Raw genomic sequence first — 17,313 nt, forward strand, 5'->3', positions numbered from 1 at the left:
AAGGGCCTTCGAATACTTCACGGTAAAGGTATGGTAGAAGGTATGAGTAATAGCTCTCTGGATTTTGACTTCTGTGAAAATTTTGTATATGGGAAGCAGAATTGGGTGGGTTTCCCCTCTAGTGGTAAGAGGGCGAAACATATATTAGAACTTGTGCACAGTGATGTGTTTGGAAATGTGAAGGTTCCATCGCTCGGTAAGTCTATGTAATATGTATCATTTATAGATGAATTCTCAAGGAATACATGGATATATTTCCTTAAGAATAAATCTGAAGTCTTTGACAGGTTTAAAGAATTTAAGGCTCTGGTGGAAAACCAGACAGAGAAGAAGATAAAGGTGTTGAGGACAAATAATGGTGGAGAGTTTTGTAACAAGGAATTTGAATAAATCTGTAAGAAGTGTGGTATAGCATGGCAGAAGACTACTCCATACACACCTGAGAAAAATGGAGTTGCAGAAAGAATGAACAAGATGTTGATGGAAAGGGCAAGAATCATGCTCAGTGGTGCTGAGTTAGGACAGGAATTCTAGGCAGAGGCGATGGAGACAACATGTTACCTGGTCAATAGATCACCTTCATCAGCGTTGGAGGATAAGACTCCACAAGAGGTATGGACTGGTAAGAAACCTTCTCTTTCACATCTGAAGGTATTTGGATGTGATGCATATGTACATGTTCCAAAGGAGAAAAGAAAAAAGTTGGATAGTAAATCAGAAAAGTGCATCTTTATTGCATATAAGGATGGTTTAAAGGGTTATAAGCTTTGGAACCCAGTAACAAGGAAGGTTGTGTACAACTGAGATGTGGTGTTCGGAGAGGTGAAAGATGCATGAAGTCCAACCAAAGGAACCTGAGAAGATAGAGTTTGAGCATAAGCAGGAAGAATTAGACTCTACAGCAGAGGAAGAATCAGAAGATGAAGAGCCACAAACTCCGGGTGTGAGAAGATCAGTTCAAGAAAGAAGGCAGCTAGAAAGGTATAGTCCATCTGCTTTCTATTCAAATTTTTCTTTATCTATTATTGATGATGATCTCAGAACTGTGAAGGAAGCAATAGATTCAGAGGATGGAAAACTCTGGAAAGAGTCCATGGTTGATGAAATGGCATCTTTGCACAAAATGAGGCTTGGGATCTGGTGGAGTTGCCAGCTGGAAGGAAACCCATTGGCAGAAAATGGGTGTTCAAGAAGAAGACAAGTGCAGAAGGAAAGGTGGAGAAATACAAAGCTTGGTTGGTAGAAAAAGGTTATTCCCAAGTGCCAGGAAATGATTTTGGTGATAATTTTTTCTCCTGTTGCCAAGGTAGCTTCTATTAGATTACTTTTATTTTTTGCTGCTTCTTTTGATTTTGAGGTAGAACAAATGGATGTGAAGACAACATTTCTTCACGGGGATCCGGAACAAGAGATCTACATGAAGCAACCTAAAGGTTTTGCGGTGAAGGGTTAGAAATAATTTGTATAAAAGCTAAAGAAGTCTCTGTATGGGTTAAAACAGTCGCCAAGGATGTGGTAACAGAAATTTGATACATTTATATGGGGACTTGGCTTCACCAGAAGCAAAGCATATCACTGTGTGTATTTTAAATTAATTGGTGACCGTGTTATTTATCTAGTCTTGTATGTGGATGATATGTTGCTGGTTGGAAATGACAAAGAAATTATCCAGGATTTGAAGACCCAATTGTCCTCCAAATTCGACATGAAATATCTTGGTGCTGCAAAATATATTTTGGGCATGGAAATTAAAAGAGAATGGGAAAAGAGGAAGATTTGGTTAAACTAGAGGAAGTATGTCGAGATAATACTGCAAAGGTTTAATATGCAGGATAGTAAACCGACAAAGGTTCCTATTCCTTTAGGTGTGAGGTTATCTGTAGAACAGTGTCCCAAGACACAAGAAGAGGAAGAGGACATGTCCCGTGTTCCATATGCAAGTGCAGTCGATAGCTTGATGTATGCAATGGTCTGTACTAGAACAGACATTGCACATGCAGTGGGAGTATTGAGTAGGTTTATGTCAAAACCAGGAAGGAGCATTGGATAGCAGTGAAGCGGGTTTTTAGGTATTTGCATGACACTAGTGATTATGGTTTGTGCTACCAAGGAAGACCTAGGATTGGACAGAGTGTTGGATATTCGTGGCTTTGTTAATGTAGACTGGGCTGGAGATCTGGATCAGAGAAGATCTACAATTGGGTATGTGTTTAACCTATTTGGAGGTGCAATCAGTTGGATGAGTAAGAGACAATCTGTACTGGCACTATCAACCACAAAGGTAGAATACATGGTAGCCACTCATGCAAGCAAGGAAGCAGTTTGGTTGCAAAGATTTTGTTTAAGTATGGGGTTAGTACAGGGAGCTATAAGGATAGACTTTGACAGCCAAAGTGCAATTTTCTTGGCAAAGAACCGTGCATATCATTCAAAGACAAAGCATATTGATGTTAAGTATCACTTTGTGAGGGATATGATAGAAGATAGAAAGGTGTTGCTGGTAAAGGTGGACACTTTGAAGAATACTGCAGATGCATTGACAAAATCTGTGAGCTCTGAGAAGTTCTCTTGGTGTAGAGAAACAATGGGCATTTCAGGGCTAGATAAATGACTAATCTCTCTTGTGGCCCCCTTTGGAAAGAAAACAACAAGTGGGATAATGTTGGGTTGTGTTATATTCATTCCACGACTAGCCCACGTAGTTAACCAGGGGGTTAGAGGGGGCGCATAGCCCCCCCTTTGTTACACCTATCATGTAGCGGGGGGGTCACATGGGGTTTGAGGGGTGCAGGTAACCCCTCTCTATGGGGTCCAGGGCAGCGCCCCGGAAAATTTTGTTTTTTGGATCCTATATTAGGTTGGAAGGACCTACCTATGGTTTTGTGCATGATTTTCGCACATGGTTTTGGACGCGATGGTTTTCGGTCCATAGTTTTGGACGCAATGGTTTTCGGTCCATGGTATTGGATGCTTCAACATGTATAAATATGTATTGTAACATTGAAAGGTACATAATGAAAAATCAAGTTGGTAGTCCCGGTTTTAGGATCTAGGGGAAAATATCTGTGTATAAGTGTTTTATGTGTGATGATCTTGCATTATTTATTTTCTGTGTTTTTAGAATTCGTATGTAGGTAATTTATGTAAGGGGTTAAAACCTACAAAAACTGGGATTCACAATTAGCGAGAAAGGAGATTCTTTATTCAGAAATTACAAGGGTCGAATGGAAGATTTTGTATGAATGTTGGAGATGTGCTTACAATTTCGTCTAATTGATATATGACTCTAGTTAAAATAATTCATGCAAGTTTATGCCATAAGCCCATACGATCCCTAATAATGAAAACATATTATTTTCATCCACAAAGTCTGTATGAATGGAAACAATAAACTCTTAATATTTTAGTTAATGAATATGAATTTGGCTACATGATATAGAAATCAAAGGAAAGTAATAAAAATGGGGTTTAGCCGATGTAAAAATGGGTGATTCAAGGTAAAAACCAAGGGATGATGGGCAATTTTTTTTCTTAAGTGCATAGGGGTTAGGACTGTGAATTGAGGAAATATATGGTTCACATTTTGAAATGTTAGCTACATTGCAAATTAAAAGTGTGATTAATTCTCTACCTTTATCTTTAAATCCTTATTTCAAATACCTAGTTCCAGCATAGTATCTTGAGCGCCTGAAAATTACTGTCAAAATAAAATGCCTCCTAAAAATTGCAAGTTTAATCTGCTTGAAAAAAAATCCATAAACGAATGCCACTATCTAAAGTGTGCTTTTAAGGGACTTATAGATGCCTTGTGTCAAAACATCATTCCAAACAAACATCATGTCATAAAATACTTTCCTTGTATCATCATTAGACAAATTCTTTTGCAAGCTTGACATAACATGTTACGTGTAGTTGAGAGAGAATCCCTAGGTAAGATCCCCAAAAAATAATAGCTTCTTGTATCTTTGTTCATCTTCAGAACATGCCAAATTTGTTCATACATAAGGATGTGGAACCATAATTATCTTACTCCCGATGACTTCATAAATGCCATGGCCACATATAACTCCAATTCACTTCTATTTTGTTACAAGTATCATATAATATGGATCCACAAACTTGATAAATCCAACAATTCCATAGAAATTGGTGAAAAACTTAAAGCCGCCTGTATAATTGTTGTCTTCATCTACCCTTCGTAGTAGTTCATTGCATTCATTTTGTGTGTAAGCAGAAGGATCATCACGAATTATTAATTCCGAGAGATCACCTCTATCTATCTTCAAAATACTCCAATGTGTTCTTTGTTTGTCTCTTCTTATCAAATACTCTTTTTTTTTTAATACCATACCCATATTTTGCTTGATGAAGATGAGGGAATCACACACAAAATATCCAGTGTTTCTTGCACTATAATGACACCTCCCATAGAATGCATTTGGAATTTATTTACTTGCTTTACTTTCTTTAATAAGTTACGTTAACTAGTTTCTTCATAAAAAACAACTCCTTGGTATATGTCTAAATTTTCTATGACATCTCTGTACTATTTTATTTCAATAAATGAAGTATAGGATATGTTTGAGAGCTCTTGACATGATAATAGTCAATGGCATCCAACCTATCATTGTGTCCACTTGTATGGTCCAATCACAATCTCATCAAACCCTAGACATATAAATACAAATATAAGTAGGGGTGGATGCATACTATATGTCTTCACTACTTCCGAGATAAAAATACTTGCATTGACACCAATTGCAACTTCATCCAAACCCTAGACTCATATAGACATATATAAGTTGAAGGAAATTGTAATATCATGACAATGATTTATCGCTGATGGAAAATGGTGGATTGTGCCAATTCCTTTAATGACCTCGATTAAGATATTTGTATGACACAAAGCATTTCAAGATAATGCACATGACTGGGTGGACCAGAACTCATGGTGCATGATTCATCCTTGAATAGTGCTTGATGGAAATTATGTCATTTTAGAAGATATAGTGAAATCATGCAAAGGAGATATCCATTAAAACCCTAAATTTCGAGGGGGGCACAAAATTTAGGCATGCAATGCAAACATTTTGGGTGTTGTAGCATTTACAATAGAGTGCAAGACCATCCCTTAGACACTTCATGCCCACTAGTGGTTATTGTTAACAATGTCATAAGGGAAGTGTTGAGGAAAGTATGTGCATCAAGAAAAATGCCCCTCTGTCCATCACGTGTTCCATTTGTACCAACCTATAAGTCTCTTATAAGTGTGATGAAAATCACAAGTGAAAGTAAGGTATGATGAAAATCACAAGGGGTGTAATTAAAATTTCAATTATTGTGATGAAATCATGAGTGTAAGACCTCATACAATATGAAATGTAACACAATGTAGATAATATATTAGGTATAGTATTAATAAAATGTATAAGGGAACCAATTATTTTTGGTAAAATGATGGATCCACCAAAGCTAAATCTAAATCAGTGTGCAAATTCAAATTTTGAATCATTGGAGTAACTTAGATTTTACAATCCAACATCCAAAATCTCTTAAGAATCTCCACTATGCAATTTCCTTATCTAAATAAGGCCTCACTTGTACCTACAAAACCTATAGGCCCCAATAATTTTGAATAAGGTTGATGTCCTTCATATCAAACTCACGAGCTAGCTTTATCTTGCTCCATGTAACGAGTTTTTCATAACTCCCTGTGATGACCAAGTTATTAACATACATGACCAAGACAAGTAGATCACATCTATCAAAAATATAATACATATTATAATCTATGGTAGCCTTGGAAAGTCTCAATCTCAATAGGTACTCATAAATCCTAGAGTATCAAGCATATGATACATTCTTCAACCCATAAAGGTCCCTTTTCAACTTACACACTTGGGTATCTCTCTTATACAATTCAAAACCCATTCATTTATTACCATATACTTCCTCCTCAAGTTGGCCATTAAGAAAAGTTATCTTAGCATCCATATAATCTAAATAATAACCAAACTCTAATGCTCAAGAAATAATCACTCTGATGTAAATATATCTAGCAATTGGAGTAAAGGTCTCCTCATAATAACTCCCTCTCTCTAGGAGAATCCTCTTGGTACAAACCTAACTTTGTAATTCTCTATGATTCCGTCAAATGCATGCTTTACCTTGTATAAACACATGGAATTAGTCACTAATTTACCCTTTTATCTTGTAATGATCTCCTGGACATAATTATTTAGTGTAGACTTATAATCCTCTATGATGGAATCTGGCCACATCTACATTATATATTTGTTATAGCTCAAAATGCAACCATCTGGGCCCTCCATAGCTCAAAGTGGCACCCCCTTGGGTCTACTAGGAAAAGGCATCAAAATGGAGGTTGGAATGCAAAATTATATCCATGGAAACCATACAAAACTAATTTTTTCCCTATTCAATGCACCTAGAACACTAGTAGGAAGAGTTGCAATGCTCATGTTGTCTTTCCAGGGAGAGTTGTAATGCTCTAGTTACACAAAAAAAGAGAGTTGAAGTGGCTAGTGTGGGTAGAGTGAATGGATAAGGGTATAAAATGTAAAAATTAACCAATTATAGAAGATACTGTTGAAAGTACCATATTAAACATTGTCAAATATGCAACATTTCACAAACTCTTTTGTGGTTGTATATTTGGATGACATCTACATCTTTAGCAAAACCTAGATAGAAAATTTGTAGCACATTCAATAGGTCTTGAGTACCCTACAACAACACAATTTATATGCTAATCTAAAGGAATTTTCATTTGGTGTTCAAATAAGCTAATATTATGGATACATTGTGAATGAACATGGGGTGCATGTGGACCCAACCAAGATCTAAGTCATTTCGGATTGGCCAGCCTCGATGATGCTAATAGAGATTCATATCATCTTGGGTCTTGTTGACTTCTACCAAAGGTTCATGTTAGGGTTCTTTCATATAAATTAGCCCTCACATCAAGTAACTAATGATGGATAAAAAAGTAAATGTTTCTTGGTCTGTGTCACAATAGTAATCATTTGAGGATTTGAAACATCGCCAATGTTGTGCATGAGTTCTCGTCATGCCATTCCTACAACAACAATTTAATATTGAGACATATTCCTTGGCTATGCTATCAATGTGATCCTCACTCAACAAGGATACTCGGTGACCTATCACAGTGAAATACTTTTTGTTACTATTCATAGATACCCCACTTATGATAAGGATATGTACTCCATCTTGTAGGCCTATTGATAATGGAAGCATTATATTTTAAGGAAGTAAAAGATCATACACATTGATCACAAGCCTATGAAATTTATGTAGAAATAAGGAAAGTTATATAATGAACACCATAAAATATGTTCCATATCCCTGCAACAATTCCACTTCAACATCAAATACAATAAGGGTGGCACCAATCATGTCAAGAATGTTGGGTATCGTTTTTGGTGCCCATTTTGCCTTAACCTAAACCCTAATATGACCTTAAAATCTTACTTTATACTCAATTTTGTTTACTTTATCCTCATTTTTGCCTAAAAATGCATCAAAAATGTATTTAGTTCACTCTCCCTTAAATAGTGAATTTTTGACAAATTTTGTGCATTAGAAAATAAATCTAATGAGAAAATTACTAGAAAATGGAATTTCTAGTAAATGCTCATTAATTTAGACATGTGCAAGAAAATTGAGAGAATTATAAAACATGGCTTTTATTCATTGGGAACCATAGATGGATGAATACCTATTCACTTTCCAAAAATTGATTCACACATTCTTTGTTAATGCTTGGTCAACACAGGTTGTTTTTAGCAAAATACCCCATTTTAGGCTAAAAATCAAAACTATTTTGATTTTTGAGGGGGTTTGTCATATTTTGAGGCACTCTATAGGTAATGGTTGACCCAAATAACTGTATAAATTAGAATTTTAATTTATGGTTGGAGTTTTTATAACATTTAAGGTCCAAAATTTGTGTATAAATACTCAAGTATGTAAAGAGTTTAATCAGAGGATTTGTGAGCACGCTGCTGACCTTAAACATAGGAGAGCTAAATCTTCCGCTTTGGCTGAGCATGTTGAAAAAACCAATCATCATGTTTGCATTGAGGAAGCTAGTGTTATCGCTAAGGTCTCGCATTTCCATCATCGGAAATTTAGGGAAGCTATTGAGATTGAAAAGAGACCCAACAATCTCAATAGAGATGATGGCTGGAAAATCAGCAGGTGCTGGGTTCCAGCGCTTTCTTCTTAGTCGTTTTCTGTCTCTTTTTATTATTTTTATTTTTATTTTATTAGTACTTTTATTTACTAGACAATTTCTATTAAATTTTCAAATAAGAAACTATTAAACAATTACTTTATTATACAGTTACTATTATTAATACTAATAATAAACTAATATTCGTTTTTCGTGTCTTTATTTATTTTATTATTTATTTTTAATAACTTATTTCTATTATTATTATTAGGAATATTATTATTAGTATTTATGTTCTTATTAACTTAATTATTATTTATTTATTATTTTTATAAACCATTATTTAGTAATCGTTTTTCTTGTTATTATTATCTATTTATTTATTATTATTGATTTTCTTTTATAATTATTATTATTATTATTATTATTATGTATTCTATCTTTTCCAACATCATTTGTTTAGTATAAGGAAAGGTCCATTATTACTTTTAATAGTTTTAACTAATTTTAATTTTATGTATTTTATTTACCCCCTTTCCTTTTAGTTTTTAATACCTATAACTAACTATAATTTAAGTTATTTTATTTCCTCTTCCTTTTTATTTATTGGATTATTTAATTTATTTAATTCTAACTAATTTAACCCGGTGCGTAACTACTTCCCCTTTAATTTTACCTCACTAATGATTCCATTTCTATTTTTTCATTTATAAAAATTAAATGAATAATTTATTTACTATTATATTTATGAATTTATATTTTTTCATAAATAAATAAATAATTTATTATTATTATTCATTTATATTTTTATTTATTTAATAAATGAATAATTTATTATTATTATTGTTCTTCAATTGTTTATTTGTATTACACCTTATTTAACTAAATTTATATATTTATATATGATTTTTTTTTTTATATATATATATGTATTTACCTTAATAATGATACCATTTATTTTTATCTTAGTTTTACTATTATATTTATTAATTTATTTATTCATATATTTATTTATTTATGTAATAAATAAATAAATAAATTTATTATTATTTCATTTTTATTTATTTATTAATAATTTATAATTCTTCATTTTTATATTTATATATTTATTTATTCATCTTACACCTAATATAACTAAATTTATATTTTTATATATAAATTTATTTATCTTTATTTATTTATTATTATATTATAATTTATCATTTACCTAATATAACTAATTTTGACCTTGCTCCTTAAGTCAACCTTTTGCCCAGGTAACCGTTGGTGTCTCTGCTCTGGCTATTTAAACAGGCTAAGCTGGATCTGCTCTTCAACTTGTCCTGACGATGAACCACACTGGTTGGTTCGAAACGCGTCGACAAATGATTTCTCATGTGATTTTCGCCGAAAAATCTATCATAAGCTTGTAATTTCCAGATTTTAGCATTTGAGAACTTTGGCTTTAGTTTTAGATCTCTAGAGTTGTGTTGTAGCTTTGGACATGTTTATTTCATCAATAATTGAATTTTATTGAGTTTTCTTATCTTGTAGTCTAAAAGGTGTGCATGCTAAGGAATGTAGCCCCCCCACAACTTCAACATGTACACTTGTTTTGTTTATTGTTCATATTGTATATGATGGTATATATTTTCCGTATTTTCTGATGTTTTTTGGGCAATAAAAAAATCACTTTTGTAAGTTATTAAATATCTTGTTCATATTTCCAATTGTTATTAGTTCTCTTGTTTTTCATAAGCTTGTAATTGGTCATGCTTATTTATAAATGTTGTGAGAGATATCATATTTATCTTGTTGTTTGTTGCAATAATTTTAGCAACTATTAAAGACCAACTTATCATATATTAATTGATGTACACAAGGACAAAAGTTTTGTTGAGATACATATATGACTAAGAGTGAACATCAAAACACACCCCTATTTTGGAAATATCTTAATGCATGCGAGACTATGAAACTGGACTTACTTAAGCATTGATTTTTCAATTCCATTCCTTTTCATTTCCAAACATTTGATTTAGTGTGAATACTGAGAAATATCTCCTTTACCCATCAAATTGAGAAGATCTATCCACTCATCTCTGATAGATTTCAGTAAGAGAGATTTCAAGGTTTCTTCATCTCGAGTAGGCATTTTAGCCCTTTTTACATTATAAGAAAATCATTGATGGAATCTTCAAGACTTTCATCTTCTTTTGTGCATCATTTTAAAGACTTCATCTTTAAGGTTATGGGGCATGCAATAATCCTTGTATTTTTCTAAGAACACATTATTCATTTCTTCCCATGTTATTATAAAATGTGCTCATAATCCCATAAACCATTTTAATGATGCATCTTTAAGAGTGGCTGGAAACAATTTCAACTTTTGAGTATCAAGCAAGTAGTCATAGGATCTACAGAAGACTTCAAACTCAAAGATAAATGTTTGAGGATCCTCATTTCTTAAACCATGGAAATTAGGGAGGATAGAGGGTGAGATATATTTCATTGTGGCTATGATATCTTCATCAAAGATGGGAAATCCAAAAGATTCTGGATCTCCTCTACCAACTCCTCTTCCTCTTCCTCCACCTCTTCTACCTCCTCTATTTCCTCCTTACACCTCCAATCCTATGTTCACCATTCACATTATGTACTTCTCCTTCCATTGTAGATTCCTCAGAGCTAATATAGGGTTCAAAAATTGGATTTTCTAGTTCCTCCTCTTGTTCTTCTATCAATGGAATTTTAAATCAGACTTCTTCTTCTTCACTAGGGATTTCCAGTTCTTGTCTTAGAATTTTTTCTCCAGTTGAAGATAGAAATATTACTCCTTATGTTGGGGATGTAGGATCTTCTTCTACTCCGACTGTAGTAGAGGAAGTTGGTCAATCTTTAGGTTGGGTTTCAGATCTATATACCTAAGGAAGTCTATGTCTGTCTGCAATTGATGGAATATGAGTTTGGGTTGATGGTGTAGCACTGCGAGGTCGTGGTGGGTTGAGTGGTGATGTTGGAATTGAACTCCTACCTCTACGTATGAATCTGCATCTAGAATCTCTTTCCCTATGCATAAATGTTTTTTTATCATTTTTTTAATGAAAAGTAAAAGACTCCTATATATACTTCCTCGTCAATGACACCGAATGTTTGGTAATTTAATTGATTTTAAATTACAACATAAAGTATCGACTTGGCCTTGTAAATTGATGAAGTGTATGTGAACTGTATGTGTTAGAAGTCCTTATGGTGTAAGAAATTCCTAAATTAAATTGAGATATCTTTATGCATATATGCTACTTAAAAATTATTAAAACAACTATCACTCTTGCATAAAGTAATGACGTCACACTTAACATAAATGAAACTAGGTTTACCACACTTGCTTGAAGGAAATATCACACCTTACTTGAAAGAATCATCACACTTGCTTGAAATAAATATCACACTTGCTGAACTAAATAATGAAATTAAATCTAAATCACTCTAACAGAAAAAGAGAAATAAACTCTATAATCACACTAATTGGAGATTGAAATCTTCTTCACTTCAAATCTAATTTAACTCAGATGTAACTCAAACTATATTACAAATCCTAAATCAATCCACACTCTATCATACTACTTTTCATGTGCATAAGAGATCTCGACTTCACTCATTCATCCTACAACAAAATGATTAAACACAACATACTTTGTTCTCACTATCAAAAGCCTTCACTAACAATCGAAACTGAAAGGTTAGATAAAATAATTCAAAGCGATATAAAATGCAAAATTGAATTCTCTCTAAAAATAAATAAGACCTTACAGCTCTAGGGGGCCCTCCTGTGAGTTGTAGGTACGCACGATTACTCAGAAACTAAATACACATTAAGACAATTACTTAGCAGAATGATCAAAATCACCTTTATAAATGCAAATATAGTTTCAAAAATAATATTCAAGTTTGTCTTTATCATGTCGAGAGGTAGATTTATAACCTCTATCAATAACTGTTTTAGAGATTTACGAGCCTATCCTACTCAATAGAGACTAAAAATAACATAAGAAGATAATATGACATGATTTCCTCATGATTTTCTATCAGAGAAGCAAAGCATGAGGCTAAATATCTGCTTCCATTAATTTTCTTGCTCGCCTAGTTTGCCTTCGGTGCCTCCTACACTAGTTGACTTTCGCATAGGATGGACTTATAAAGTGTTCTTATCATCGATCCAGGTCATGAAGATAGGTAAATATCATTATGCCAGCTATTAGCTACGTGCCCATATTTCTCATTCCTTGGCTGGACTTCCAGAACCTATTGAACCTTCAACTATGTTGTAGAATCAGTCATTAGTTGCAAAATTGGTGCAATTTAGTAGCTTATGCAAATATTGAGTTAAATAATAAAGAACAATGAAACTTATGAAATAAAATATGTTTAAGTACCTACTATTTCCATGAACCTTGTAAATTGATGCTCAATTAAAGTTATTAGAGTAAAAAAGAAAGAGTATGGAGTGTAAGAAGATTGTCAAAAAGTGACAATTTTGGGCTTCAACACTTACCTACACATGCTATGAATTTGTGTCCACTCTCAGTCCAGTCATCCTTTACAATTGTTATTAGTTTATATTAGTTTACACAACAATATTTACAAGAGGATTACAAAGATTGTTACATCTTGTATCCATTTTGGTTTGTAAATTTTATTTTTTGTCATTCTCTATTTTCTATATAAGTATAATTTGCATGGATGCATACACAATAAATAATATTTTACAGATCCAAAAATCTAAGGAGAAATAAACCCTCATAGTGTAGTTTTTGGATTTTTAACTGCAATTTATTAGACTTGTTGTGACGAACTATTAAGTGGAATATCCATGACAGTTTACAAGTTTACAGATCACATAATAATGATAAGGATCCCAATATAAGCAATGTTGGAATATTGCTTCTTATTTATGTTTGTTATTTCTTATTTATTTATATGATTTCTTTCAAAGTTTCAATGATTTTTTGGAATCATGGGTTGGAATCTTTAAAATATAATTTTTTCATCAAAATTTATATATTTTTAAGTATACTCAATCAAGTTGACCCTTGACCAAGACTAAGTCTAGAGTTTAGGTTTAAATACTAAAATATTTGCTCCAATTGACTGTGCTATGAATTGGAGGGTTAAATTATGATTTCTCCATTTTTCTGATTTAGTATAAGATATAAACTCTTAATTAGATACAAATCTATCTATCTTTCATAAATTATGAAATTCAATGTTCCAATGCCACCCATTTTTTCCTACTTCCATTTATACAATAAGATAAAATCATTTTATTAATATCCACAAATGACCAAAGAATAGGTAAATGATACTACATAGTAGAGAGTATAAATTTTGATCAAGAAAAAAGGGACTTTGTCCATTAGAAGTCAAATTTTGATAAGCAACATTTTTCTTCATTAAAAATGGACTTTTTCAATTAGAGATCAAATTTTGATATACCACATCTTTCGTTTTTGGGAATGGTCTTTGATGTCATTTTTAAGATGCTGTTAAAGCTAAGATAAAATCATTTTATTAATATCCACAAATGACCATAGAATAGGTATATAATACTACATAGTAGAGAGTATAAATTTTGATCAATCAGAAAAAAGGGACTTTGTCCATTAGAAGTCAAATTTTGATAAGCAACATTTTTCTTCATTAAAAATGGGCTTTGTCAATTAGAGATCAAATTTTGATATACAACATCTTTCCTTTTTGGGAATGGTCTTTGATGTCCTTTTTAAGATGTCGTTAAAGCTGAAAAGGAAAACGCTACAAATCAAAAAATTTTATCAGTGGTGAACATTTAAAAACATAAAATGTCGTTAAGAGGACCACTGCGCAAAGATGCATCACTAATTTATTTCCTTCCATTAGGACTTTCTTGCCACCATCAAGAGCAGCAAATTCCACCCAAGATTACTCCTAAGGGACCTATTTCCACAGTAATTTCTTTTCTTCCATTAAGACTTTCTTTTCACCACTATCCAGAGCAGCAAATGCCACCCAAGATTACTCCTAAGGGACCATTTCCGCACTAGTTTATTTCCTTCCATTAGGACTTTCTTTCCACCATCTAGAGCTACAAATGCCACCCAAGATTACTCCTAAGGGACCTATTACCAGGCCACTCTCTAGAAGATATTATTCGACAGGCACTTAGTGCTCACATTTACACCATTGACTTGGATGATGTGTGGGTCTAACTCCCTACATCCTCCCATGCTAATCCAGGCTATGTTTCTTTACAAGCCCTCCTTCACTTTATAGGTTTTCCTTCATGAGTATAAATTGCCTATCGGTTGGCAATGTTATGTCAATTCATTTTCTTTTATTCTTCTATTCATTCTCCCTCTCATTTCAATTTATGTTAGTGGATGTTTTTTGCAATCCACTTTTTTGTTAGGTTATTATTTTCCAGTTGTAGCCATCAGTCCCTTGGATCTAGTTTTGTAAATGAGATAGTAAATAAGATAGGGTCAATATCCACATCCAGGATTGGTATCACTTTGAAATTTATTTGACAAAATCAGTAGTAAAATATGTGACCTATTTCTACTGGGCTGAAAATCAAAACCATCAAAAAGTTGATTTCAAAAATTTTGTTAAAAAATCCTTAACATAGCTGCCCAAGTCATTATCAATCTGGCAAATGGGATTATTATGGATTACTTGAAGGAGAAAAACAAATAGTAGATTCCAAGTACAGCGGTATTATGTCGGTTGTGGTTACACATTTATGAGGGAAACTATAAAGAGCTTACCTAAACTACAGACAGCAATAAGACCTGCTAACTAAAAAGTAGGTGGCTAAATACAAAAGCATACAAATATTGAACATAGTAAGATAAGGATCTTATTTAGAAGAATCTTGGGAAATAGAGAAGTGATGGATTTGAATATTCTCTGACCCCAAATTCTTGAAATTGCTGTCGCTTCTCCTCTTGGAGAACTCCCCCCAACTGAATTCTTTATATTTGGACGGATTTTTCTCATTAACCAACTCAGGTACAGGTCCAATCATCGCATGATGCGAGGGAAAAAGAAAGAATGGGATAGAGAACCTTTCCTTCTTGTCATTCACAACCACCCTATGTTCTACACTCTCGTATTTTCCATTGCTCCAAACCTGCACAACACAAAATCTCCCTTAAAAAAATCTTTATTTTGCTCTTGTGAATTTGTTTGTATGATTCCTATAGGGTGCTTAAAACAAGCTATACTTTAAGGCACCACCGACAGAATGATTGTATGTTATATATGATCACTCATAAATCAATATCTTTCACTTCCAGTCTAGTCAACTGTACTTAACCAAACATATATTGCATTAACCATTTTGTTAAAGCCTGTTTCATGGCATTAACCAAACATATCTTGCATTAACCATTTTGTTAATGAATGGCAAAGAAAAAACTGCTGACCTGCATGCAATCCCCAACATTGATGACAAAGGAATTGGGGATAGGCTTCACTCCAATCCATTCTCCATCTTTTCGCTTGACTTGCAGCCCTCCAACGTCATCCTGAGCAAGCACAGTGAGAGCCCCCGGATCCTTGTGGCTACCCACTCCCAGAGCCAGCTCCGGCACAGGGCAGAGCGAATAATGATTCAACCTCACAACCGAAGTTTGTTCCTCAAACTTGGAATTGAAATAATCAGCCGGCAACCCCAAGCTCAGAGATATGAGTTCCACCAATCTGAAAGCAAGCTTCTCCGCGGCCTCTGCATATTTCTCGCAGGCCTCCCTGTATCCACAAGCCATTGCAAACCAGTCAATAACTATAAAATATTTAGAAGCCATATCTCAATACATATGGGTAGGTAATTGTGCTGCGAGCTATCAAATATCCAGGGAGGTGCCAATCTCAAACTATTTCTTAAGATTGGTCCTCCAGGGAATCGATGCCTCGCCATGCACAAGTACAGCTCTGGGATTAGTAAGGACCTTAGGCCAGGTGGGTTCTGCGGCCACTGATTTGTCACTGTTCGAAACTCATCGGACTCGAGTTCGAAACTCGTCGGAAGGCGAACTTTGCCTCGGCATGCAAAATCGAAGACCTCTTTCCAATCCCTGACATTTTTTGTGAGCTCTGTGTCGTAATAGCCCAATGGGTTTTCGAAATCTCTCCTCACTTTGGATTTTTCTTGCAAGGGGAGGGAAAAGAAATTGGCTGCTTCGGATTGCACTGTGTGGCGCAGTTCGGGGGATACGCCATGGTTGATGACTTGGAAGAATCCCCCGTCCCTGCAAGCTGCGTGTATTTGGGCAACAAGGGAGTCCAATGTGGTGGTGTGGGGTGGAATAGTGGAGTTAAGAGGGGAAAGATCTATGAGCGGAATTTGATCTATGAGCGTGAAGTCGTTGTGTTTGGCGTTTGGGCGATGCTCTGGAGATTGGATGAAGGCTGCATAGAGTGCTTCAGATTGGCTCTCTAAACCCATTTCTTTTCTTTTGTTTGATGCTCTGTCGATCTTGACTGAATATTAACGTTGGTAGATGGCTTTAAATATTAACTGTTTCCGCGGGAGAAGCAAAGGTTGTGCCACCTTGTTCAATAGATGGCTTTAAATATTAACTGTTTCCGCGGGAGAAGCAAAGGTTGTGCCACCTTGTTCAACGCGCATCCAAATTGCGAACGCGCTGACGCCATGGATGCTTATTCGTCTCTAGTACATTAAATCTAGACACTTTATTGCCTATGCTCCTATGGCTCATCGAATGTAGATAATATATTGTCCATTCTCACTTCGTGAATCGAACATAGGTTAAGGTAGTTTATAGCCAAATTACAAACACAATAATGTTCATCTCATCTCATGTACGTTTCTTCTTATGTGGTGCTTTGAATACAGATGGTTTACTGTTTCTATTGCTGTGCTTTCTGATGTAGGAGCATCATCTACACCTGGCCAACAATGTGATGGGGTGGTCACATGTTGTGGCTAATGAAAGTTTGGAGGAAGACTTAGTTGTTAAATTTGTATTAATTTCAATAAGTGTAAGTAGTTAAGAGTGGTCTAAATCTGAACAGAATTAAGAATAAATGGCTAGTGATCTTCCTTGCGTGGAGAT

The 17,313-nt window shown here is 34.1% G+C and overlaps 1 protein-coding gene and 1 pseudogene across 1 annotated transcript; both read right to left on the reverse strand.

Annotated features, from left to right (window-relative positions):
- Nucleotides 1-5,994, reverse strand: part of LOC149192496 (110 kDa U5 small nuclear ribonucleoprotein component CLO-like) — a 118,866-nt pseudogene extending 112,872 nt beyond the window's left edge.
- An 8,877-nt stretch (nt 5,995-14,871) lies between these two features.
- On the reverse strand, nt 14,872-16,760 carry LOC149192497 (protein DMR6-LIKE OXYGENASE 1-like). The gene is made up of 3 exons (XM_089406397.1): nt 16,186-16,760; nt 15,661-15,985; nt 14,872-15,365 (listed from the first exon to the last, which is right to left on the reverse strand). The coding sequence occupies exons 1-3, from the start codon at nt 16,680-16,682 to the stop codon at nt 15,093-15,095; spliced, it is 1,095 nt and encodes a 364-aa protein (XP_089262523.1). The 5' UTR covers nt 16,683-16,760; the 3' UTR covers nt 14,872-15,092.
- Nucleotides 16,761-17,313: the final 553 nt, after the last annotated feature.

This window comes from Pinus tabuliformis, chromosome 2_2 (assembly GCF_031772625.1).
Source record: "Pinus tabuliformis cultivar Carrire ecotype Pingquan chromosome 2_2, CPIR1, whole genome shotgun sequence".
Classification (NCBI taxonomy): domain Eukaryota; kingdom Viridiplantae; phylum Streptophyta; class Pinopsida; order Pinales; family Pinaceae; genus Pinus; species Pinus tabuliformis.